The sequence below is a fragment of the Taurulus bubalis genome (genome assembly GCF_910589615.1).
Source record: "Taurulus bubalis genome assembly, chromosome: 8".
In the NCBI taxonomy this organism is placed as follows: domain Eukaryota; kingdom Metazoa; phylum Chordata; class Actinopteri; order Perciformes; family Cottidae; genus Taurulus; species Taurulus bubalis.
Window position 1 is genome coordinate 13972443 of NC_136596.1, and position 25731 is coordinate 13998173.

The 25731-nt window shown below is 42.0% G+C and overlaps 1 protein-coding gene across 12 annotated transcripts in view; it reads right to left on the bottom strand.

The window, feature by feature from the left end:
* trpm3 (transient receptor potential cation channel, subfamily M, member 3) overlaps positions 1–25243 on the bottom strand; it is a gene marked incomplete at both ends in the record, with an annotated part of 124537 nt that extends 99294 nt beyond the window's left edge. For 8 of the 12 annotated variants that reach the window (XM_079222834.1, XM_079222833.1, XM_079222841.1 and 5 more), the window contains one exon: positions 3948–4037. In XM_079222834.1, the coding sequence (XP_079078960.1) occupies positions 3948–4037 (90 nt within the window). Of the gene's footprint in view, positions 1–3947; positions 4175–25039 lie in introns of those variants that run through there. The other 4 variants (XM_079222836.1, XM_079222837.1, XM_079222832.1 and 1 more) reach the window with 2 other exon arrangements.
* Positions 25244–25731: the final 488 nt, after the last annotated feature.

Here is a 25731-nt window from a genome sequence, read left to right on the forward strand (position 1 = left end):
GAAGATGAAAGAGAGAAAGACAGACAGACAGACAGACACGACTGTGAAAAAATGCAGAGACAAGAGAGGGAGGGCAGAAAATGAACGACTTCATGAAGAAAACCAAATAAAGGATTATTACTGTATTCACTGTATGCAGCATTTTCTTTACACAATCACTGCACAGCACTGCAGAATTATTAACCGTCTGATTTCCTAAAAGCGTGAGGAGATGTGTCATAGAATCCTCTTGAAGATGATAGAGAAGAGACAACTTAATGTAGTATGATGATCAAAAGTGAGACTTCAAAAAAGCACATATTCAAAATGTTGAATATTTGAGAGGCTGTCACCTTTATAATACAAAGAAAAGGCAAGGGTTTTGGTAAATATATTCATGTAAAGAAGTATTAGAGTTGCCAAGAGAGGATGAAAGAATATAGATTTTCTATTTCCGATTCTCTGTCCAATACTGTTTCACACTTTAGCCTGCTGAGTCCACACAAAACCCCAGGCTTAAACTTGTAAAAAATCTCAGCTGTCAACATGGCAAATATGTAAACATTTCAGGAGCAAGACACAAGCTCCAACAGAAATACATTGTGATTAAATCTCCAATTGTTCTTAAGTTTGGAGAAAAGAGCACAAGGGTACAAAGGCACAGAGATCGACCAGCAGTGTGACTTAAGGACGTTTCTAGGTGGCCTTTTGGCACATGGACCAGAGTGAAACTCCAGTGTGCTTTATCTTCTTTTTTTAGGAGCGCTGGCTCAGGGAACCCCCCTGTCTAATAGGGACATTAGTCTTCTGTGAAGTGGCATTTGACCAAATGCTTGCCATATTAAAGGTCAGTGGGAAGCTGTTGTGATTAATTCAATTACTTGTTGAGCAGTCATATCAGTACAAACCTGATTTATTGTCAGTTTGGAATCATTAATGAAACTGATTGAGTACAGCGCAGACAAAAACAAGTATTTAGGAAATTAAACAAATCTGCATTTCGTCAACTGAACAGCAAATCATCCTCATTAAAGATATCTTGTAAATCCACTAAGACTAAAGTCCACACACTGACACAGAACTCGAAAATATTTAGCTTTGAGCTGAACTGAGAGACATGCAGGCACATATAACACTAGACAGAAACTCGAGCAAATCAACATCTTGACACCAAGGTTGCGCTAAAAGGCACACACAAAGTCAAGTTTTCATGACTTTTCGGGACATTACTTTGATTTACAATAATTGTAAGAGGTGTACCGTCATGGTTCCAGCCTAATCCTAAACCTTAGGATAACCTTAACCTTAGTGGGGACGTGCATTTTGTCCCCAAAAGAAAGGCAAGTCCCAATAATGTCATAATGTGAATTTATGTCCTGCACATGCACGCACACATACACTTCCACTCGTTACGTGGTCAATTTAAGGATAACAGAGGTGGGCGAAGAAGATGGTGAAAGTGGTAATAGTTTTATTGATAAAAGTACCACTGTCTGGGGGCAGCAGCATGTGTGTTTGTTTGTTTGCGTACGATTAGATTGCATTATCCTTCAGGAGACACTTGACAAGGTGGTAGAGCTTCAACGATGTAGACGATAACACTTCTTGGTGTTATCCATACTTTTCGCAACTGTTTCTCCCACTCTGAGCAAACCACAGGGTTCAAATCACACACCAGTGCTTGCAGGTTACATATCTGCTGCAACGACAACTGTGCCTGTAGCTCTGCTTTATAAATGCACAAACTCAAACATAGAAAGGCATGTGCACAGACACAAGGACTCACACACGCAGAAACATGCACACACACAATTTGTCCAACAAACCTGTCCAAGGAAGACACAAAACATCACGACAGCCGATAAATTGTAGTCACACTCGGATGCACACACAACATAAGTATGCAGCGAGCAGCAGCAGGCAGGTAATAAATTATAAGGACATGGGAGGAAAGTGCTTGTCGTGCAGAAATTTCCAACTATAATAATTATTAAATTCATTTTACAGTGACGGCCTGTTTCCCTTGAAGGATTCACAAACTGAAGACACAGTTTAAGGGCCCATAATCCCCTGAAGCTCCATCCTTGGTGCAAATAGAAGCACTGACATTACAACTGGAAGACTTTGACCTCAAAATGAAAAGTCAACTATTCAACCTTCAAAAGCAGTGACAATCAATCAAAATAGCCATTCTGAAGCAAAGGTCATTCCTGAACAAACAATATATTTTACACTATCAATATTTAAAAAAAAATGTTTTTATTAATTTCAACAAGCATCTTCTGAGGTGAACTCTTTTGACAACACTGTGCTAAGGATTCAATCTGGAGCTGCTGAGTAACCGGTCCTTGGAGTATAGTCCCACAGAGGGAATCATGTATTCAGTGGTAATGCACTAAATCTAAAAGGTCCGACTTGATTCCTTAATAAATTCAAGTCTTGGGAAGCATATCAATTCAGTTTAACTTTGTGAGGGACAAAATGTTTATAACCTATGATTAACCTATGATTTAGACATTTTATCTCCTTATTTTTGCATTACCTTTACAGCACTGTGGGGCGATCTGAAATACTAAACACCCACATGCACAACACTAACAAAACTGTATCATCATGTATAGATCCACATGTATAATCACATGTTAACAACCATACAACGTACGTCCTCAGACACACACTCTCTCTCTCTCACTCACACACACACACACACACACACACACACACACACACACACACACACACAGACCCTATGCCCATTCAATTAAGGATTACAGTGATACTCATTTAACCAGGCTATACAAATGCAAATGGCTGACATGTGAGCCCGGGTGCTCTAGTTGTGTGCTTCAGCATCACAGCGACACTGTTCTGTGAGACACTTTGATAAAGCCAGATCAAAGGAGTGGGGAGAAGAGGCATTCAAGACCTCCAACAATAGCTCTCCTTAAACAGTGCCAGTAATTGGAAAAGCACATTCATAAATAAAGATGAGATTTTAGGCTACAAATATATGTAAACAAGTCCTTTAAATGCACTTAACTGAGTATAAAACACCCATTATATTACACACCTCTGCTCAGGTGATGAGAAGAAAATGTGTGGTTTGCCAACTTAACCTGGCTACGTCTAACAAAATACACAACCCAACACAAGGTTTCACATTGAGCTGCATTGTTGAATTCACTTTAATTCCCTGGGATTTGATGTTGCACATTCACCTCTTTCCTAAATCTCCTCAGTCTCTGGCTGCCATGTCCAATTCAACATTTCTGCTCACCCATCCCTACAAAGCCTCTCTTCCCTTATATTCTGCCTCTGTCATTCACCATCTACCTTTCCTTTCGCCTTCTCGCATTCCTTTCGCTTGGTTTCTTCACCTTCACCCTTTGTGCAACCCTCCTGCAATCTCTAACACTGGACCCCTGTAATCCACACTTGCCCTCTGATTTCTTTCCATATCTTGTTATCAATGTCTTGTCCTCTCCCTTCCTTCATGTTCCCCTTGCTCTCAATCATTTATAAATCTTTGCCTTTTCTCTTTCAGCACACTTTTTGCCACTGCTTCTTCAATTTCTCTGTCTCACTCTCTGTGTGCATCTCTTTAACATCATGCTCAGGCTTTTCCCGCCTCCATTTTTTCCTCCCCTCTTTGCGCATCCCCATACTTCCAAAGCTTTGTGCAGTTTTGCCACACTTTTCTTAATTTTTGACTACATCCTTCCCTCTATCCCCTCTTGAAGCCTGCCTTACATCCACTGGGTCATGCACTAAGTATACTTAAAGGCAGGGTTGTGGCATAGCAGCTTTTTCAGCATTCATTTTGCATCCTAACACCTCCTTCTACTTATCATTCCTTTGGAAAGTGGCAGGATAGCAGAAAGGCTGCCTGACATATATCACTATCTTCCTGGATATCCTTTTTGTTTTTTCAGTTCATTCCCACTCTCCCTTCCCCTGTGCTCTTGTACCTTTAGCAGGCGTACAGATGGCAGGAAGGCAGCATGGCACAGTTTTCTGATGGTCCAGTTGAGTGGCCGTGGTGCATCCAGCTGGTTCATGGTGCCCACTCTTCACGGTGCGGCCACTGGTGCCCGGCGGCTTTTCCCGGGACCAGGATCAATGCTGCCCCACTAGGGGGGCAAAAATGGGAGAGGATCTCCAACTCCAACAGCCGAAAAGCACGCAAGTCCCAGGGCATGACCCTCGACGGATAACCATCAACCACCTTGAAGCCTTGACTCCCCGAAGCAGATGAAGCTCTCACCTGGTCAGCTCTCTGCCCCCCTCCCCTCCCTCCCTCCCTGCCCTCTCCTCCTCTCCGGCCCACACAGATCCAAAGAGTCCGAGGCAAGCCAAACCTGGAGCACCAAGAACATCCGATTCCTTTTCCACCAGTAGCCAGAGTGTACTCAGCTCTGGCAGCGCAAAAAAAAAAAACAGAGTGTACAGTATTTTCCCAAACAATGGAGCAGAGCGCAGTAATGCTCAACAGAGATGAGAGCGTGTAGTTTGAGAGGGATGCAGGTAGAGAAAGAGAAAGAGGAGTGAAAGATGGAGATGTGAGGAGAGGAGAGACGAGCAGTGCAGTGCAGTGCAGTATAGCGCAGAGGGGAGAGGAGAGAAAAGGAGAGTAGCGCAGAGCGCATAAACGGAGCAGCCTGACAGGCAGCGGCTTAGATTTGAGGCTGCGGGCACACTACTGTCTCTAAGATGAGAGGAGGAGAGAGAGAGAGAGAGAGGGAGAATGGAAGAGAAAAAGACAGAGAGATGGAAGGAGAGACTGAATGGGGAGACAAAATAAGATCCAACACAACTGATGAACAAGCTGAAATTGAAACTATGGGAATAGGATGGAAGAGAAGAATTGGCTCTGCGCGTGGTATAAAAAAGGAGAACGATGGTGAGGAACAGAGAGAGAGAGAGAGAGAGAGAGAGAGAGAGAGAGGTGGGAGATGGAGAGAATTGACGCAAAAAGATGTGATGAGGCTCTGTATGGTGGTCAAAAGGGAAATGAGTGAAGTGGAGTCAAAGCTCTGTCTTACAGAATTAATTCAGATGGAGCTTGAGGATTGAAGTGCATGAAACAACTTGGTGATGTAGCAGCGAGGAGGATTATGACCCACTTACTGATGTGCATGTGTCATTTTATTTATGCATTAAAGCTCTAAAGTGGTTAAACAAGAACACAAAAAAACAGAGCTTTTCATGCAATTGTCATCTTGCACCTCCCCCACTCCCATTTGCTGCAATTCAGTTTGATGTATTGGCATGAATATTAAGCTGCATTCATTAAGAAAGAAATTGTATATTCTACATTATACTACAAATTAACTATATCTAATCAGGCTTTTCACGCCAAATGCCCTTTTTTAACAACATGATCCAAACAGTTTTAGTCGTCTCACTTTATGTTATTTTAAGCATTGACCGTATATATAATACTTGTTATCTATTTCTACACAAGTCTGTTGGTTATCAGGTTTTATTAACCCCGCGGACGGGACAGCGGAGCGCTAAGAGGATCAATGAATATTCTCACTGCTTTTGTTGCATTGGAAAAATGCAATTTCTAAAAGTTATTTGTGTAACCATCCATAAACCTTTAGGGACATGAATCATATTCAGATTCAGATTCAACTTTATTGTCATTGCACACAGTACAAGTACTATGACAACGAAATGGAGTTTGCATCTGACTAGAGTGCAAAAGAGAAGCAGTTAAGGTGCAGCGCAATGTCCTGGATAATATAATGAAGACAGTATAAATATATATATATATATATATATATATATATATATATATATATATATATATATATATATATATATATATATATATATACATACATACATACATACATACATACATACATACATACATACACACACACACACACACAATGGTGTCTGGTGTTAGTGTGGGAGAGGGGTTGGTAGTGGTGATGGGATGGGGGCTGTCACCGTGATGCAGAGTTAAGGGTGTTGACAGCTGAGTGGAAGAAACTGTTCCTGAGCCTGCTGGTCCTGGAACGGAGGTTTCTATAGCGCCTCCCAGAGGGGAGGAGGGAAAACAGTCCATGGCTTGGGTGAGTGATGTCTCTGACAATGCTGTGCGCTCTCTGCAGGCAGCGCTTGAGGTGGATGGTCTCGATGGTAGGGAGTGGAGTACCGGTGATGCGTTGGGCGGCTTTCACCACCCTCTGCAGAGCTTTCCAGTCTGAGACAGAGCAGTTGCCATACCAGACTGTGATGCAGTTAGTAAGGATGCTCTCGATGGTGCAGCGGTAGAAGTTCACCAGGATCAGAGTAGACATGTGGATCATCTTCAGTCTCCTCAGGAAGAAGAGACGCTGGTGTGCCTTTTTGACGACGCCCGTTGTGCCCTCTTCCTACCCTTGCACGGACTACAAGCATCTTCAAACTTCCTTTTGATCTCAACTACGCTGATCTATACTGCATCTTGCGTGATTGTGATTGATGCAAAATGTGAGAAAATCTGTCCACAATCAGACACAGAAATATAAACACCAAGTACTCAAAACCACTTTTGTGGTAGCTCCTGCTACCACATGCATCTCCAGGACCACATTTAGCCATGATGACCCACTCATACAGACTCACAAGGTCAAAACTCTCTTCGTGATAGATTTGGCTTTTTTTTTAACGCGCTGAGGAGCGATTCAGTGATTCTCTGGCGTTGGATTCTGAGGGTTTTGGGCTGTTGATGACAACGCATCATGCCTCCTGTTAGATGTACAACAAATTGTCACGATAAAAATGTTGTTTTCATTTAATGTCAATATGAATGTTGCTGCATTAAGCATCAAATATACCTGTATAACAAATTATCAAGTTTAGCTGCATGGGGCATTCAATATATGCAAAAGATACCAGGTATGGACATAGAATACAAAAGGAGCAGTTTGTCATATATTTGAGCTTTCATAAAAGGGAACCGCCATATTGCTGGAATGGTATTGTAATCCATTCATAATAGTATAGAGTATCTTAATGTAGTAATTGCTGTCTTCAGTCACCACCTCACAGTAAGTAGGTGTTTTGCTTTGGCAGTCAGGGACTGACATTAAGAATATCCACCTCACTGACCACCGGCTCCCCTGGGGACCACCGAGACCTGTGGGAGATCTGCCTGTCAACCGCACAGCTCGTCACTGGAGATGGTGTGTGAGTGTGAGTGTGAGTGTGAGTGTGTGTGTGTGTGTGTGTGTGCGCGCGCGCGTGCGTGTGTGTGTTAGAAAGAGCATAGCATGAGCGTGCCTTTCCCCTCCAAACCCACTCACTTGACACTTTTCCATCTCACCCCATGAAATGGTTCAGCGACCACATCCAGCTCAGAGCATTATTCTGCACTGCCTGCATCCTGACTCTAGATGGCAACCTTCTAATGCACAATACCCCTTTCAGCCTCGGTCCTATCATTCAAACCTGACCCCTATATGCTGCTACAATGACTGTTATGCATCATTTTCAAACTACCAGTTTCTTTACAACAATGGAACCAGAGAGACAGTCTTTATATTACAAAATGCATCAGAATACTGGCCAGATGAAGTCAAGTCTGCATTATTGGAATGCCCAACAAGCAACACACACACACCAACCACCAGGGGGCACCAGTTCAACACACCTGCTGCAGACAGAGCGTGTCTTGTTGGTTTTATCTTCTCACTCTTCTTGGCTACACTAATTATCACAACATTAAAAGGTATTAAAGCACTGGCACAGAACAAGAACAGACAAGATGCGATTTAACTCTCTCACAGTGATTCATGTCTCCCAATAGGCACTTAACTTGGCAGAGGAGGGAGGCAATTTACTGTGAATTACTTGAGTGCGTCAGCGCTGTATCAGATGGTGAAGGCAAAACAAATACATATCCCAAAAATGTTTTGTCCCTCACGTTTTCAGATGAAGAGGGAAAATTACATTACTTGGTTATTTATTTTACAGCAAATTGAGATTGAGGTGAATTACATTTTCATACAAGAATCACAACAGAAAATTTTAACAACTTTAACAGACCCTGTCCTGTAGGCATAGCATGAATAATGTGCCAACTAAAGTCAATTTGCTCTACTGCCTATAGATGTGTTTTTATTTCGTATTATGTAAATGTTGAAATGTGTAAATTTGCATGTGTGTGCATCGGTGAATATCTGAATAATTTACACACAATCAACAAGTAGTCGTGAAGAAACTGTATATTTCTTCATATGCTGCATATGATGAGTGTGTGTGCGAGCACACCTATGTGTAATAACACTGAGTGGGTGCTCTCTATAGCTCACTTCTATTCCTGCTAAAGATAGACCTTGTGACATTGCCTATCCGCACTGTGACAGTTGAAAGAAGCCCATTTCCACCTGTCATTCAAACAAAGCCAGGAGCTCTCCATAAAGTGCTTGGTTATTGAAACTGTGACTCTTTCTGTTGGTATGTGTGTGGAAAATGCCTGTGAAAGAGTATGTCTGAGTGAAAGAGATAGATTTGTGGAATATTATTGTTGTATTTAATCTTTTTAAAATTTGCAGTCCTGTGAAAAAAATACTGGGAAAAAACCCAAATCCATATTTAGAGTGACTCACGGGTACAGTTCATATTTAATTCGAGATTTTCTAAAATATATGAATGATTCTATTAACTGAACCATCTATGAGGCAAACCAAAATTGCTGTCAAGATGTAAACAACCCATTATTTCCTGAAATGTCATTGTGTTTTGTAATAAGTTGAGTACACAAAACTCCATGAGTGCTTGAAGGTAGAGTCAGCGATTCTGGAGAAAGATTGTTGATATTTGTACTCCCAACAAATAACCCTCTCCAAATGTACCGTACCTCTTGCTCCCACTGCCTTTCTCTTGATACAACCACGTGCTTATTTCTGTCCTATGCATGAACAGGTTTCTTACATTTCTTCGATTTTAAAATATTGACATATTTAAGTTTAAATAAAGTCCAAATGTACTCAGCTGTGTTACAGGAAGCATGTTTTGAAAGAAAGTAGAACTAAGAGCCGCGGTTAGGGGATCAATACTAGCAAGGTCAACCTTGTACTTCTGTGTGTTAGGAGGACCCAGCAAATAATTGACTGTTATCTGTGCATATGACATAAAAAATATCTTGAATGGTGAAAAAGTGCCGTGAAGTGTTGTAGATGACTGCGTAAACCAAACAAATACACAATTACAGTAAAACAAGTGACTGAAGGCACCGTGATAACAAAGTTGTCTGTTGAAGATTGATAGTGCCAAAAGCCTCCTCGGCCTCTTCTCTTAGCGATGCTCACACCCTGGAGAATTCTCCATAAGTAACAGTTCAATACCTCCCTCCATATGCACACGCACAAACACACACACACACACACACACACACACACACACACACACACACACACACACACACACACACACACACACACACACACACACTTCTACCCCCTACTTCCCTTGCCCTGAGGAAGCAGGAAGACCTCTGCTGAGTCTGGTTCACTTTTCCATCTGGAGAGAGGCAATGATTATTTGATTATTAGCCTGCGGGATGGAACCACACACATCACACACTTACATACACACTATAGCTCTCAAAATGTGTTGTTTTCTCCACTTTTTTCTCTCACTACCAGGCACTTGTGCATGCTCAAATGCCAATGCCCGATTGCAGTTTAATGCTTCCTAAAACATCTGTAGCAACTCTTCAACCTTATAAACTCAAAGATTGTTACCCATGCCCCACAATATGTCACATAGCTCTGACATTTAGGCCTCGAGCAGTACAGCTAAATGTTATCGGCAGGTGCAAACAACAACTGACACACATCAGCGTTATAAGTTAAGGCAGAGGTAACAGACTAATTAAAAATAATAGCCTGCAGGGGCTGTCCATGTCTCCATCCTTTATCACAGTTTAACATAATGTTATTTTAGATGAGTAAAGTTCCGATTCATCAGCCCATATTTAAATGTGTCTGGGCATACAGCCTCATCTAAATTTTACCCGGAATCCCAATCAAATCCCTGTCTTTCTCTTCAGTAAAACGGTTTCAAACGTGGTATGACTCATCCTGCACTCAGTCATAAAACACAGCACTTCACTGTTTGTGGCACGTAGTAGCGAGAATCAGAAAGAGACGCGTGTTTGGATAGAGTGGGCAAAAACTTTGCTTGCAATTCATTTGCTACTGACGCTAAACGACCGGTGGAGTTTTGAAGTTGGGTGAGCGGGGAACATGGACCCTGGTGCCATTGAGGGAGGCTGGGCGCTGATCTTCTGCATGCACTATATCGTGCTGCAGTGACACAGAGTTAGTTAAGAGTTTCCCTTTCTTCTCTTTATGCTGATGCTTTATTTCTGATTCAACAGTAGGTGAGGTAGGTGTGTGTGAAGCCAACAGTCTCTTTAGCACCATATTACACTAAACTCCCTCTTTAAACTGTTCACCACTCCAATATCTTGATGTGATATATGTTACAGTACTGAAGCTAAAGGCACTCTTAATCCCATTTCACTGGGATCATCATGAAAAATGTCTTAGACCCTCACATGGCCAAAGAGTGTTATTAAAAATTTGAATTCCAATAATGACGAGTTAAACTTGCCATAATGTGTTCCGCAGAGGTACCACACGATGTGGCAATATATAGTAATGTACAGCATTATTAAGAAATTGTGTGACAGACTTTGTGAAAACATTCCTTTGTGCCATTTCACGACTCCAGCTAACAGTGCTTATAGATGATAACGTTACACCTGCATGTTCTTCCTGCCTCTCTTTGTAATAATGTCAATGTCTATCTATCATGCTGAAGCGCTGGGGCCAAGAGTTAACCTTTTAGTGAGAGAGACACAAGTGGCACTAATAGGACAGGGGTGCAAGGTAGGTATGGAGGACAGCAGGGGAAATAGATACAGAGGACATGACAGGGACATGAAGGGTTGAGTTGTTGAACATTAGACGATACGTTAATGAGACTGAGACATGTCTAGCTACGAGGTAGAAGGGAGCAGAAGGAGTTGACAATTTAACACTGAAAGTTTGGTATCGTGGAAGGAAGCAGAACTTCAACAAGCTTTCCTCCAGAAAAATTCAACCTTTAAGTTAAGCACATATTTCATGCTGTGAGGTTGTCTGACAAAGGAACAGCAAGAGTCAATCTTCTTTTCTCTGCAGTAGAAATTATTTATGTGGCATTTGGCTTTCCCCGGAATAGGAAATAGTGAACCCACAAGTATCTCACGACTACTGTAGAAGGACGAGCACCATTAGAGTCACAGTTGAGATACTGGATCACCATAACCACATGAAATGCATCCCAAAAATGTGATCTCTCTGATTTAACGATATTTGTTCTTCCAGACAAGATTGACCATAGTGACGCTGTAACTACAGCCGTGTGTGTTATCGTGTTATCTTGTCATACAACCTGACAGAAATCAGACAAACTAGCAGAATACATTCGTTAAAAGCTCAGTATGTGACATGTAAACTAAGAAAAGGGTGACACCACCGACACAGAAGTGCTGGCCTGTGTTTAAAAGCATATCATACACCAAATGAGAGCACACTAATCTCTTTGAACAACACAAATGTGTGACGATCAGAATAGAGCAATAAGGCAATTACAGTAGGTGCACAGTATGTATACATGCATCAGGAGTTGTATATGTGTGTGTATGTTGTTTCCAGCCATTGTTGAAAATCAGCTTTAAACATCTCCAGAAGGGCGTAAGACATAAACAGCACTCAGCGTGGCGCAATCACGGGAACTCTCCATGTAATTGGCCATGAATAATAATATATTATATTCGAGCACTACCGGTGATCCATGGAAAGAAACTAATGTTGTAGTAATATGCCACCTGACCTGTGAACTGAATGCATAGATTAAAATACTACATCATCTATGAACAGTTCAGTTTGACTGATAATGTCCATATTATGTGTTATAATATGTTCATATTAGTTATTGTAAGCACTGAAGGTGTTGACAAAAGAAGAAATAAATAAAACCTAATGATCATAGTTTGTCAGCTTCTCGACGAGTGACGCTGTTCGGCACTGACTCGCCCGGCCCTTCACGGCGGCCCCCTCCCAAAAACAAAAACTCTTCGGATCTACACGATTCACTTGGATGACATATTTTCATTTCAAAATGCCGAATTTCGCCGAGAGGTGACAAGTTTGCAGGTATGAAACTTCACTACAAATTGTCCTCCTGCTGTTCAAGTACATGAAAAAGCAACTACTTCCCAACGTCAGTAAACAAAATGAGTTACTTAATACTCTTGATACATGTGTTAATTACTGCCAAATGACCATAACATTGGGACTCTGATGTATTTCACGTAAACCCTCAGTATAAAGAGCAGTATCTCTGCGCTACAGTCACCCTTTCAGTCAGCCATAAATGGTTTACCCAAAACATCAACACAGCAAAAGGCCCTTTGTCAAATAGAGAGCACTACAACCCTGACCATGTCGGCCAAGACTCCAGAATCATTCAATGATATAAAAAAAAATATGTCCAGGTCTAAAAGGTCTTGTGTCAAGCTTCAAGTTTCTCCAAAAGTACAGTTTTTCGTGTTTTCATCTTCTGTCCGACGAAGCAGAGAAGTGTAACAAGGTATCCACTGTAAGAGAACATCCCTTCATTCCCTCTAAGGCACACCAGTCTGATTCTGACTGAAGGCAGAATTAGAGAGAAGAGAATGAAGGCTAAGAGTTAAGAAGTTGGGGGAATGGACTGGGGGGGGGGCGGGGGGAATATAACACTGAATTGCTTTTGCATAATGTGGCTGCATTAAAGCAGCTGAAGCGATTCAAGCCCTCACATAAAATGTTCCATCTGAACCGCTCAGCAGAAATGAGAAAAGCAATTGCTTGTGTTTTATTTGTGTTAAACAGCAACATTAACTGTCCACCATGGCAATTCATCATACCGAATCTATGATTAATTTCTATCTATGACGTAAGAATCAAAAAGGACAACTAACAAGTCCCAACAAGCTTTTCTCAACCAATTTAATACCGGTAGAAAAAAAAACAATGCCACATGACTCAACAAATAATATGATTTTCTTTTTCTTTCAAAACATTTCGGGACGTTCAGTCTTTCTTATCTACAGTACGAAACATTTAACTAAAGATGATAGATGAGTGAGCTGACTAGACTTCTTTGCGATAGAAGATAATGAAATGTCTCCATATGATATGCCTCAAGGGAAACCAAGATTGGAACATGCTGCACTCCAGATATTACATGGTCTTCTGTGGAGCCATTGTTGCCATTGAAGATGTAGTTATTGCTAGGAAGAAATAAAACCATTGGAAAGCCGTGTCAAATATGTCGACCAACTGCCGCCCTTTGCTTATCAGAATACCAGTCGACTGTGTCAAGAGCTGCTCTTTAAGTTAGGATTTACAATATTTATAGAATGCTCATTTAAATTGGGTAGTATTTTAAAAATCCATCCACAGTCTCATGTAACCTGGTAGGCAAATTACATTTCTTATAAAATACAAAAAAAAGACAGAAGAAATTGAGTCGAACCACTGTTAAAGTTAATTCTCTCTCTCTCTTTGTGTGTGTATGTGTGTGTGGTGTGGCAGATGGAGTGTGTGGTGTGGCAGAAAGAGAGAGAGAGAGAGAGAGAGAGAGAGAGAGAGAGAGAGAGAGAGACATCTATAAGTGCCAGATTAGTTTTAGTGCTGATCTTATCTTCTGAGTCAACAGAGCAATGCAGACAAGGCTCAGTGTCAGAGGCCACTTTAATGAACAGTCACTCATTTCAACCCAATACTTCAGTGAGACTGCGGTATTCAAACAAAAAGCCTTGTTTTTCAACACTTTCTCCACCAGAACAACCTTCTGGACCCTCATCAGTCTGGATTCAAGGCAGGCCACTCAAGAGAGACTGCCCTCCTTGCTGTCTCTGAGCAGCTTCACACTGCTAGAGCAGCCTCTCTCTCCTCTGTCCTTATCCTTCTAGACCTTTCTGCTGCCTTTGACACAGTGAACCACCAGATCTTTCTTTCCTCCCTCCAGGACCTTGGTATCACAGTCACTGCGCTCTCCCTCTTCTCATCCTACCTCAACGACCGCACCTACCGGGTAACTTGGAGAGGATCTGTGTCTGAACCTTGTCCTCTTACTACTGGGGTCCCTCAGGGCTCCGTCCTGGGTCCTCTCCTCTTCTCTCTGTACAGACTCTTGAATTATTAATTAAATCCAGGATCTTGGGAAACTTTTAGTGAAACTCTAAAAGCATGAAATATTTTCAAAGGCCTAGGTGAAGAATATTATATTCATCACATGTCTACCTTTAGAAACAAGACCCACTCCCTAAACTAATTATAAACATGCCAATATTAGCTTGTATAAGACAAGCACAAGCCATAAGGCTCCTGCAATGTTGATGAGACGATTTCCCTCTGGCCAAGAAGGCAGAGTTTGGATCACTTGTATCTAAACTCTCCTGGTTGAGTGTTTGACGTAGCTTGTTAGGAGTGTTTCCAGGTTGTCCTAAAATCCAGGACTCAGACCTCAGCTGAGTGGATGGAATCAGTGAGGTGAAATAGTGGATGGCACAACTAATGGGTCCACTGCCTCCATTTTCTCCCTGCCTCTTTGAAATCAGCCCCCACTGAGAAGGTGTCACACTAACACACAGATGTAGAACTACAAAAACTGCCGTACACACACACACACACACACACACACACACACACACACACACACACACACACACACACACACACACACACACACACACACACACACACACACACACACACACACAATTCCTGCCTGCTAGAGTGTGTATGAAAACAAAATGCCAAACTCCCTTGACATAAATTCTGCATTAGCCATTGAGAACCTCCATGTTGCTGTAGCAACGTAGACATAGTGTAATTACCGTCTTGCGGGTGAGTGTAATAAAGCTAGACCCACAGCCCACTGGCCCCGGGGCCCCTGGTAATGGTTTTTATGGCTACCGTTATTGCCACACCGCTACACCAGGAAATACATATGAGGATAGGCTTCGCCTTAAAGCCCAGAGCTTACAGCGTCAGAAAAAAGAGCTTCAAAGCTACGGTTCAAAGACCGGCTGCGACACAGGTTTCAGATCATCGGACCTCTATTCAAAGATGTCAACATTTGCATAAATGAGAACATCTACATTTACATAAAAAAGACAGGACTGTCCTTCTATAGGGTTTTCTCATTGGGTTTGGCAACAGGTTTGAGGAGAACCAGGACTAAACACAGACTGGGTGACACCTGACTGCATGCTACTCATGAAATATTGATATTTTTCTAAAAATACTGGGGCTTCTCACAGCACACTACGGGGAAGGAAAGCTGCCTTATCTGGTTTGAAGAAATAAAGAATAGTCTAGAGCTCAGGTTTTAAAAGAAACTAAGTGTGGCTGTGTTGCCGGTGGAGATCTCATAGTCCAGCTTGGTTCGTGACATCAACACACTGCAGCCAAATCTACTGAAAGGAGTGAGGGAAATGAAATGCTAAAACTTATCATTTCTTTCTGCATACAAAACAGCTGTAATCTAATGTGAACTGTTCAATTGAAGCTGTTTTGGTTGAGGCATGACTGAGCATTTCTGAAACCTTTCTATCTGTGTCTCTCTCTCCCCTTCTGTTCCTCTCCTCCTCCTCTGTCTGAGTGAGGATAAATTAGCGGAAGGAATTCAGAGCAAGGCTGCTTAGACGAGGGTTTAAAAAAGCTTTGATCAGGACCCATGCCAGTAATCTGACAAATCCATAAGGGGAGCACCTCAAATCAAGTTTTTTGTAAGAGGCTCTCTATTGCTTGAGCAAGTCACCATGCCCTGTGTTTATAAATGTGTTTACTCCATGCTACTTGCTGATAATGAACACAAGTGATTATGCACCTTCTGTTCATATAATGGTTTGATCATGTGGTCTTCATTATTCAAAATGTTCATTATTCTCTATGTATGTACAGTACATGTGCGTGTGTGTGTCATCCAGCTGGGAAATAGATAAGAAACCCACACTAGTTTTAAATCCTGCACTCCAGGTAGGGAAGATTTCACTTTGTCTTTTTACTTTGGCACGATAATGTGCCACTCAGTCAGCGCCCTGACCTGGAAGGCAAGGAGCACAGTGTGGACAAAGCTAACTTAAGGACGATAGCGCACTGCGATCAGAGGAGTATAATGAAAAATAGCTTCTCAATTTAATTCATTAGCCGCTCACCGTGGTCTCTCACAGTTCACAAATGATCCAAAAGCCTTGCCGAGAGAAAGGATTATAGAGCTGTCATAATACCCCCTCCTCCATAAAAGAGAGGGGGGGTGAATGGATCTGCAGATTAGTCAAATGAAAACGGAGAAAAAATTAAACAGAAAGGAAGAAAAGGCAATAGATAAAAGCCAAATTAAATCTAATGTTGATGGTCACATATTTTCTGACACACATGTATATGTTCTTTCAATGCCACAAGAAAAACGATGAGCTCTTGCTGGAGTAGGATGTGGTATTTCATCTACAAAAGCGTGTCAGCTCCTTCTATCTATTTTTAGACATTTAGGCAGACAGTGCAGGAAAACTCACAAATAGTTCAGGGGAAGTTGGCGGGCTCTAGCATCAGACAGTCAACTTGAGTCAAACTGCAGCGATGGTGATGAGCGGTTTTAAGGTCAGGACACACACACACACACACACACACACACACACACACACACACACACACACACACACACACACACACACACACACACACACACACACACACACACACACACACACAAAATCTATATCAAGCCAACGGTCAGCAAGGTGAGTGGGGGAAATTACGGCCACAGCAACAAAAGTGTGCCGTGCGACCTTATCAAACCCTGTCCTATTGCTTTCCTTCACCTCCCCTTTCCTTTTCATTGCCGGAGTTCATTTTGCCCTTTCTATCCCTCCCCTGAAAAGTTCACCATCCACATCATCTCTCTGAATTGTATCTAGAGAGGAGATCTCTTTAGTTAGGCTACAACAAAAAAGTGTTTGTATGTGTGAGAGATAGAGATAAAAGAGATACATAAAATGTACCAGTTTAATTTGTAATACCTAACACCTTTAGACATTTCAAAATTAACCTGCTCAATCCTATAACATTTAAAGCTCCATCTATATCACTCACTTGCTCTCCTCTGTCTCACACACACAATCAGAAACAAATGAGTTCCCAAAAGATGCTTTGTCTCTTCAGCACGTTTTCCCACTAAACACTTCCCACTGCGTTCACTGCTTTAGTAAACTCTACATGATACTTGGTGCTGTTTCCAAGCTACTGTTGCTACGGATGTCAGTCAACACCCTGCACACACACACACACACACACACACACACACACACACACACACACACACACACACACACACACACACACACACACACACACACACACACACACACAACACACACACACACACACAAACACACCATCACTGCCATTAAATAACCAGCTTATTTGTACTAACGGTCTGCCACTGAAACGTGTGTTAAGCAGATTAATATGTTGAGGACTTGGCTGTGTTGGCATGCCAGCAGCACAGCTTCAGGTTTGTTATGACTCAACCCCACCGAGAGTAAAATGAAAGTCTCAGAAGTGGCGTGATAGTTACAGAGAGACCATTTACGACTACTAACGCCTTTAAATGAAAGGAAAATTACTTTTTTTTCTCCTGCTTGTACTCAAACCTGGTTTACATGATGCTGTGGTTACAGGGCACTTAATGCGTTTACTCACATTTCCACACATCGGTCTGTGTCCGTCGACCACCCGCTACTCTAAATCCAGATGGCTCTCTACTTAATTTATCTTTAATTAGTATGAGGTGTAATTACTATGGGCTAATGATTTACAAAAGGCTGCGAGTCCCTTCAACCCACGCTGTTGACTGTGTACTACAATCCAATAGAGTCTTGTGACTTTGGCCCACATGATTCTACATGAGCTACTTCCTGTTAAGCTCATCATCTTAAATCATTGATAAAATATGAATTTAATTTTAACTGAGGGGTTTTGACACCTGAGAGAGAGGCGAGACAAGACGTATCAGTCTGTTGATTCTTCAAAAACGATCATTATTAAACAGCTGTGTTACAAAGTAGAAGTTCCTCCCACCTTTGGCTGAATACAGACACAGAAACACGACAGCCAAGTTGTTGTCTGTATTATGCCCAGATGGTCCAAAATATTTATCACCGGTCCTGTTCGTGACCTTCATGGACAGGATATCTAGGCGCAGCCAGGGGGCGGAGAGGATCCGGTTCGGGAGTCTCGGGATCGCCTCTCTGCTATTCGCGGATGATGTGGTCCTGTTTGCCTCCTCGGATTGTGACCTCCAGCATTCACTGGGGCGTTTTGCAGCCGAGTGTGAAGCGGCAGGGATGAGAGTTAGCGCCTCCAAATCTGAGGCCATGGTGCTCTGCCGGAAACCGGTGGATTGCTCCCTCCAGGTGGGGACAAACTGCCTACCCCAAGCGAAGGAGTTCAAGTATCTCGGGGTCTTGTTCACGAGTGAGGGTAAGGTGGAGCGGGAGATCGACAGACGGATCGGTGCGGCTGCAGCAATAAAACAGGCGCTGTACCGGTCCGTCCTGGTGAAGAGGGAGCTGAGCCGGAAGGCGAAGCTCTCCATTTACTGGTCGGTCTATGTTCCAACCCTGACCTATGGTCACAAACTCTGGGTCGTGACCGAAAGAACGAGATCTCGAATACAAGCGGCCGAAATGAGCTTCCTCCGCAGGGTGGCCGGGCTCACCCTTAGAGATAGGGTAAGGAGCTCGGACATCAGGAGGGAGCTTGGAGTCGAGTCGCTGCTCCTTCGTGTCGAAAGGAGTCAGCTGAGGTGGTTCGGGCATCTAGTCAGGATGCCTCCTGGACGCCTCCCATTAGAGGTTTTCCAGGCACGTCCAACTGGTAGGAGACCCCGGGGAAGACCGAGGACACGCTGGAGGGATTATATCTCCCGGCTGGCCTTGGAACGCCTCGGGATCCCCCAGAATGAGCTGGAAAGTGTTGCGGGTGAGAGGGAAGCCTGGGTCGGCCTGCTGAACCTGCTGCCACCGCGACCCGACCCCGGATAAGCGGCTGATAATGGATGGATGGATGGTCCAAAATATTATATTATTATATTATATTCTCTAAATAAGAAGGCATTAATTCACAATTCATTTTTTCACAAGTAGGGCATAGAAAGGGAGAAATCGATACTTGCCAGGTACAAGAGACGTCAGAAGCTAAACATTATGTTTCCTATGTCAAGGTTTGCCACTAAATGTTCCCAGGTATAAAGCAACCTCACTAATCATAGTCAATTGAAGAAAAAAATAAAATGTGTAATTTAAAAAACTACATTGACTTCAGGGACTAGCAGAGTGAATTGTTCATGCTGGTGTGGGTCTCTAAATTATAGACGTGATAACTTGTTCAGGTTGGTGGCGGGTGGATGATACGTACCCGCACACTTTTTTTTCTGAGACATAATAGCTTACACTATTAGAATGTAAGCAAATACCATTACCAGACCATCTGTACAGTCCGTCTTTTCTTCACACTTGGTTTTACACTAGCTTTCAGAAGTTAGGCACTTCACCCACGTATATTGATAAACTAGCTATTGTTAGTCTCTATCTCACACAATTTATGTGTGTGCTCAATGGTCTATAATTCAAAGTCGTTCACAGTTGGACCCACAAGAAGGAACCAGAAGCTCTCCGTCAACATTGCAGCAAGAATTTATTTTTAATTAAGTCTAGAATATTGATGTTAGATGACATCTACACCTTGAGTGGAGGCCACTGTGTGCTCTAGAATAGACCCAGAAAATATATGATTTTGTATGTTTTTTACTGCATGTAAGTACACCGTTTTTTTAGCCTACTAATGAACTTGATGTCACAGCCATGATCAAAAAGGTTGATTTCAAGCTTTGCAGAGGGAGAGACATTTTCCAGGCAACCCAACAGAGCTCTGAACCTTTTCCGTTTTTCCGAACTAAAATGTGTTAAAAAGTTGTAATTTGGCTGATTGTGCTAATGAGCAGTGAAAGAACAAATGCCAGATGTCCTACTACAACCCACAGAAAACACTTTTAAATGTGGGAGCTGCTGATCCCTTTCAAAAACAACACTAATTGCTGAACCATGCACCGTTTCCATAGTAACCGCCAAAACTATTTGCTTCTTTCAGACCTCTACCTCATAAAGTAATATCACACTTGGGTTCATTGTAACGACAAGCCAATAAGCATTCGCACATTTTCAGTTTTTCTTGCCCTTGGTACGGGAAATACGAAATTAACAAATACTGCGATGCAGTAGTGCAAAATAAACGGCACTTAGTGTCCTTATTACATAAGAATGCATATGAGTAAAGTGCATAAAGAGAGATCAGAGGTCAGATGGAGAGCTTGTTATGATTGTACTTTAATTATCATGAATATTGTTATGGTAACAGAGATATAGGCTCATTGAACCTGTAATAACTGTGTTTGGATAGCTCCATCGCCTTTCACATAGTCACATAGTCTGAGTTGATACATTATCATTAAAATAGTGATTTTAGCCGCTCCAACAAACTTTTAACACACTTGTTGTGAGACATTATAACTGATGCAAAGAATAAATATTAAGTGAGCACATTTAAGTAGTTCGATAGATTCAGAAGCGATATTGTTTAGTCACTCAGAACAACATCAATAGATATAGCAAAGTAGTTCATATGAAAGCATAATAAATGATGACTAATTCGATGACTAACGATATTGTGGTGTCTTGTGATACTGGAGTAGAGCCACAGGCTCAAGTCTTTTTAGCTTTATAATACTCTGCTCTATGAGAGATCAGCATTTTTACATGTTATGGCCGTTTTGCATTTGATTGATGGCATGGTTACACGTTTTAGTTTTTCAGTTAAAATCACTATGTAGTATGGTTTCACTTTTAATTGGTTATTACTTTTTCTTAACATGAGCGAACAAACAGTGACAAACATAGTGAGCACCAATGAACCCGATAATAGCAACTGAAGATCACCGAAGAAAGAAGAATAACTGTCTTTGGGGTGATCCCAATGGGAAAAATGTTTGTTGTTGTTTTCAAGACTATTGTGGTTCCAAAATGAATCTCATTACAGCCCAAAGCTTTGGGGTGATGGTGTGAGCTACAATGCTTTGACACCACCATCCTATCTTGAACATTTTCCACATGTTTCCACATTAAAATACACACACAGTCAAGTAGAGGTGTGGAAATTTCTCGAATTAAAGATGCATTGCAATGACAGAACATAACTAGGAATCTGGTCTCTTTTCAGCTCAGTGTGAGTCTGAACTGCATTTTGCTGTCATTTATTGACTGTTGCTCTCTTTCCTCTAATGTCTGTGTTTCATCGAGGGTGGAGCTCAGCTTACAGAAAATAAGTTCAACAGTCCGGCAACTTGTTGCTCTTGCTACCAATATTAGCTGCACTGATTCAACAATGTTGGGTTGAAAAAAACGTGCATGCAGGCTGAAATTCAATCAACCGTGGTGTTGTTCACCCTGTCGGGAGGTGCATTGACTTCAACCAAGAGAAGAAGCTATCAGGATAGAAAAGTCTGCGAGCCACGAGGCTAATTAATGCAGTGTAACAATGTCATAGGCATTCAGTCCTGTCTTAGAGCTGCTATGTGACATTTTAGAAGATTACAGTATTGTGATGCACTGCAGATTTATGTTTATTTTTTGTAATGTTTACTAATGCATCGAGAATCATTGACAGGTGAATTGTGATCGAATCAAGTTGTGAGACCAGTGAAGATTCACACCTGTACAGTCAAACCAAAGCCCACGCAAACAGACGTGCTGCCGCAGTCAGATCAATGGCTTCACCGACTCAAAATCACAGATCCAAACCACATTGAATCGTGAAATTTGTCAAAACCTGTCAAAAATATAGAGCAACAACTTTGTCTGCCACATATCCATACCGCCTCCACTTTCTTTCAGTACTTACTTTGAGCCAGTCACAACAAATCCACCACAGGAAAATATATTAGACTGCAGAACATTGTATTACACAAAGCCAGTCACAGAAAACACAACAAAATAGTTGCAGTGTGCAAAAATATACTGGTGGCAGCACCCAACTTGATATTGATTTTAGAAAGTGGAAGTAACAGTATTCATCCATCTGTGGAGGCTGCTTTATGTATTAGTGCCAATAGACATTTGTCACAGCAGATATTTCAGCATGACATAGCATATGAATTAGCAGCAACGGCACTATGTTTAAGTGTTCCAGATTCTGAGTTCTAAATTCTGTTATTGTGCATTGGAATGGCTGACTGAGCCTTCATAATAGTTTTTAGTTCCACGTGTTCTTTGCCTGATCGGACCACATTATACCCAGAGTCCAGACACACATGTGTATAGACCGTGACTGACTGACAGTTCTCTGACTCTTCTGTTGGGTCTGGTGCACTTGTACCACGGAATAAATTGCTCCACCCAAAATGAACCTGATTGACCTGATCAGCCAAGAATGAAAACACCTGTGTGGGTGTGTAGAGCCTTTTACAGGATTTACAACTTGTAAAATGTTATTATTTGTTTGTCTCAATACAGTTACATTTATCAGAGAGGTAGAGATTCACACCCTGAAAGTAACATACATTGTGCAGTGTGGGTTTAAAGAGACAAAGTTAAATTCACAGTGTTAAATTTTCTTAAAGCTTTTCTGTCTAATTTTCCTCGGCTTTCACTCATTCAGCTCTATCACTGAGAATTAGATTCTTAAAGCGCCTGTAGAGTAATTATCTCACTCACTCTCTTCCTATTTTTATCCTTCACTCACTCACACACACACACACACACCCCCCAGGCTATTACAACTGACAAGTGATTCAAAGTGCCCAATGATTTGAGACTAGCATAGGTGTGGTAGTATCACTCTGCTGTTCATATCCAAGCAACACAAATCCCAAAGGCAAAAGCTTAGCTTCTCTTTGTGCACGCAGACGCACACCAACATCAATGCAGCTAGAGAAACAGACAAGAGCACAGACGCTCGTTCTACTATTATAAAATCATTGATTACGTTTAAAAAAAAATCCACAGCTGCATATTTAGATATGCCCTATTAGCATCTGTGACAAAACAGTCTGACAGCCCGCTACCTCAAAGTAAGTACTGCCTCAAAAAACACTTCCTCTGATATTTTCATAGCAGTATATGTGTGCAATACAAAATAGCACTGGTTACTGGGGCATAACTGAAAAATCAGAAGTGTATCTCGTATCCCCAACCGTGCATATCTCTGTCTCCCACACATCTCCCGGCTCAGATATCACTGCCAAATATCACCCCACAGATTGGCTAAGCATGATGGTCCATGAGCACCAGCTCGCAATGAGCTTTAGTTATTCTGACCTCGATCCGTAAACATCAGCAAAGTTCCACATTTCAAAAATAGAGTGGATGGGAACCTGGATCCATCAGATCCACAAGGAGAATTGTATTCCCACCAGCCTGACAGATGCTGCCAAAAGACATAAAGTATACATTAATTTTGAAGCACTGCAAGCACCCCAGCACCTTGACACAGGTGTAGGAGACAAGAATGATGGGAGTGGAGTCAAATAACAAAAGAGAATATCAACACTGGGTGTATGTGTGCAACCACTTTCCAAAATAGTAAGTAATTCCTCTCTCACAATTCTCTCAAGATAGCCCACTGGTTCTTAACAACAAATCTTGAAACAACTAATAATAACAGTTGAGCAGTGTCTTAAAGTTGATAATTTACATGTTTGATAAGTGGAATGTTTTCCTTCCAGTCTTTCAAGTTGTCCTCAAACTATTTCTGCACAACAATAGTACTACAAATTTGATGTTGCATGCAACAGATTTAATGGAGAATTTAGCTATAATAATACTTTGATTTTATATAGCGCTTTTCTGAATACTCAGACACTTTACATAGGAATCAGTCACACGCTGATGAGAGGAGCGACCATGCAAGGTGCCACGGACTATCTAACATTCATACACCGTAGGCGCAGCTACGGGAGCAATTTAGGGTTAAGTGTCTTGCTCAAAGACACATCGACGTGGGCTAGCAGAGCCGGGGATCAAACCACCGATCCTCTGATTGAAGGACAACCCTGCTCACCACTGAGCCACAGTCGCCCTTAGCTATAGCTCCCAACTGTCAGTTGTTCTGTTGATACTCAAATATGTTTTCTTATTTAATGTTTCTGTGACTATAATAATCCTCAAGAGTTGATTGATTAGTAATGGGGGCTCAACTTTGTTGATCATCATGCCCTCTGTTACTTCTACAAGTTGTATAAATACTGTGGCAGAATTGTAGCTGATCCCCGAGCATCTATAAAGATGGCAATATCTAAACTAATCAAACACTGTTTTATTATTTCATAATTCTATGCATAATGAACAGATAGTTGCTTTTCAAAAGATGGCTGCCCTGGACATGGCACTCATTTATCCTTTCTCGCCTAGTCTTTGGTTCATACAGCAGATAGTTATTTCATAGGAATCATTATTACACACTACAGTTGTGCCTTGAAGATTTTGAACAGCTTAAATGGTAAAAAATCTAATATTTTTAGGTTGTAAAGTTGATGACAGTTAATACTACATCTAAATACAATATTGTGTTCTGACTGCAGTACCTGGTTTCCAAGGTGACAGGAGGTGGAAGACAGTTGAAAGCTGAAAACAACTGCACAGCAAAGAGAGCATCTCACTTTGATTTATCACTCAGTGGCCACACAGATTGACTAATCTACTGAGGATGTTTAATTCTTAATATATAAACTGGCAACATGTTAGTCTTCATAATTTCTCTCCCCCTTTTACCCTCTAATCCCTCACTGCTGCCTAACTCCCTCCCAGGCAGAGTGCTATATGATAGCAGCCTTTCCTGTCCCATTTACCCCCCAGAACCCTGGCCATTGATTTATCTTTGGGGGCCAGTGTATCCTCAAAACATCTTACCGGTGGCAGCTGAGAGTTAAGCGTTCCCCTCTTGGTGGAGCCTCCTCTGGAGCTGATCCTCTTCCACGACTCAGAGAATCGCCCCCTGCTGGTGGGACGCCCCGGCCCAGATGTCCCGGACGCAACAGATGAATCATCCCGCGTGGAAAACGGACGATCCCTCCGCAACTCCCTCCGCTCACTCCACTTCTTCTTGGAAGCCATGGGTGTTAAAAATGTGGTAAAAAAGATGTGGGAAGTGAGGCACCCACGCTAAGACGGGGAGGCTGTTCTTTAATCAAACTAGTGCCACAGGTGGCATCTTCAAGTCATCCTCAACTCTGCTGCCTCCTGAAGCTTGGTTCACTCAGTCTCTTGGTCTCTTTTCTTTCTTTAAGTCTTCTCCCTCACTTTAAAGGATACTGCCAGAGAAATGTCCAACTCCTTTCTCCCTGTTTCTTTTTCTTTTTCCCCTCTTCTGATATTTTGATCAAAGGAATGGGACAACAGATATTCACCTGCTCAGCTGCACTCCTGTGCTCTTCTTTTCTTCCCTGAAGCCTTCCTCTGTAAAGGGATGGGAGTCAGAGAGGAGGTGGCAAAGCAGAAGGTGCTGTCTGCACCCTGTTGCATGTGCTGTTACTGTGGCTTGGCCGTTAATGCTGTTTTCCCTCCTCACAGGGGGAAGAGAGAGAGAGAGAGAGAGAGCGAAA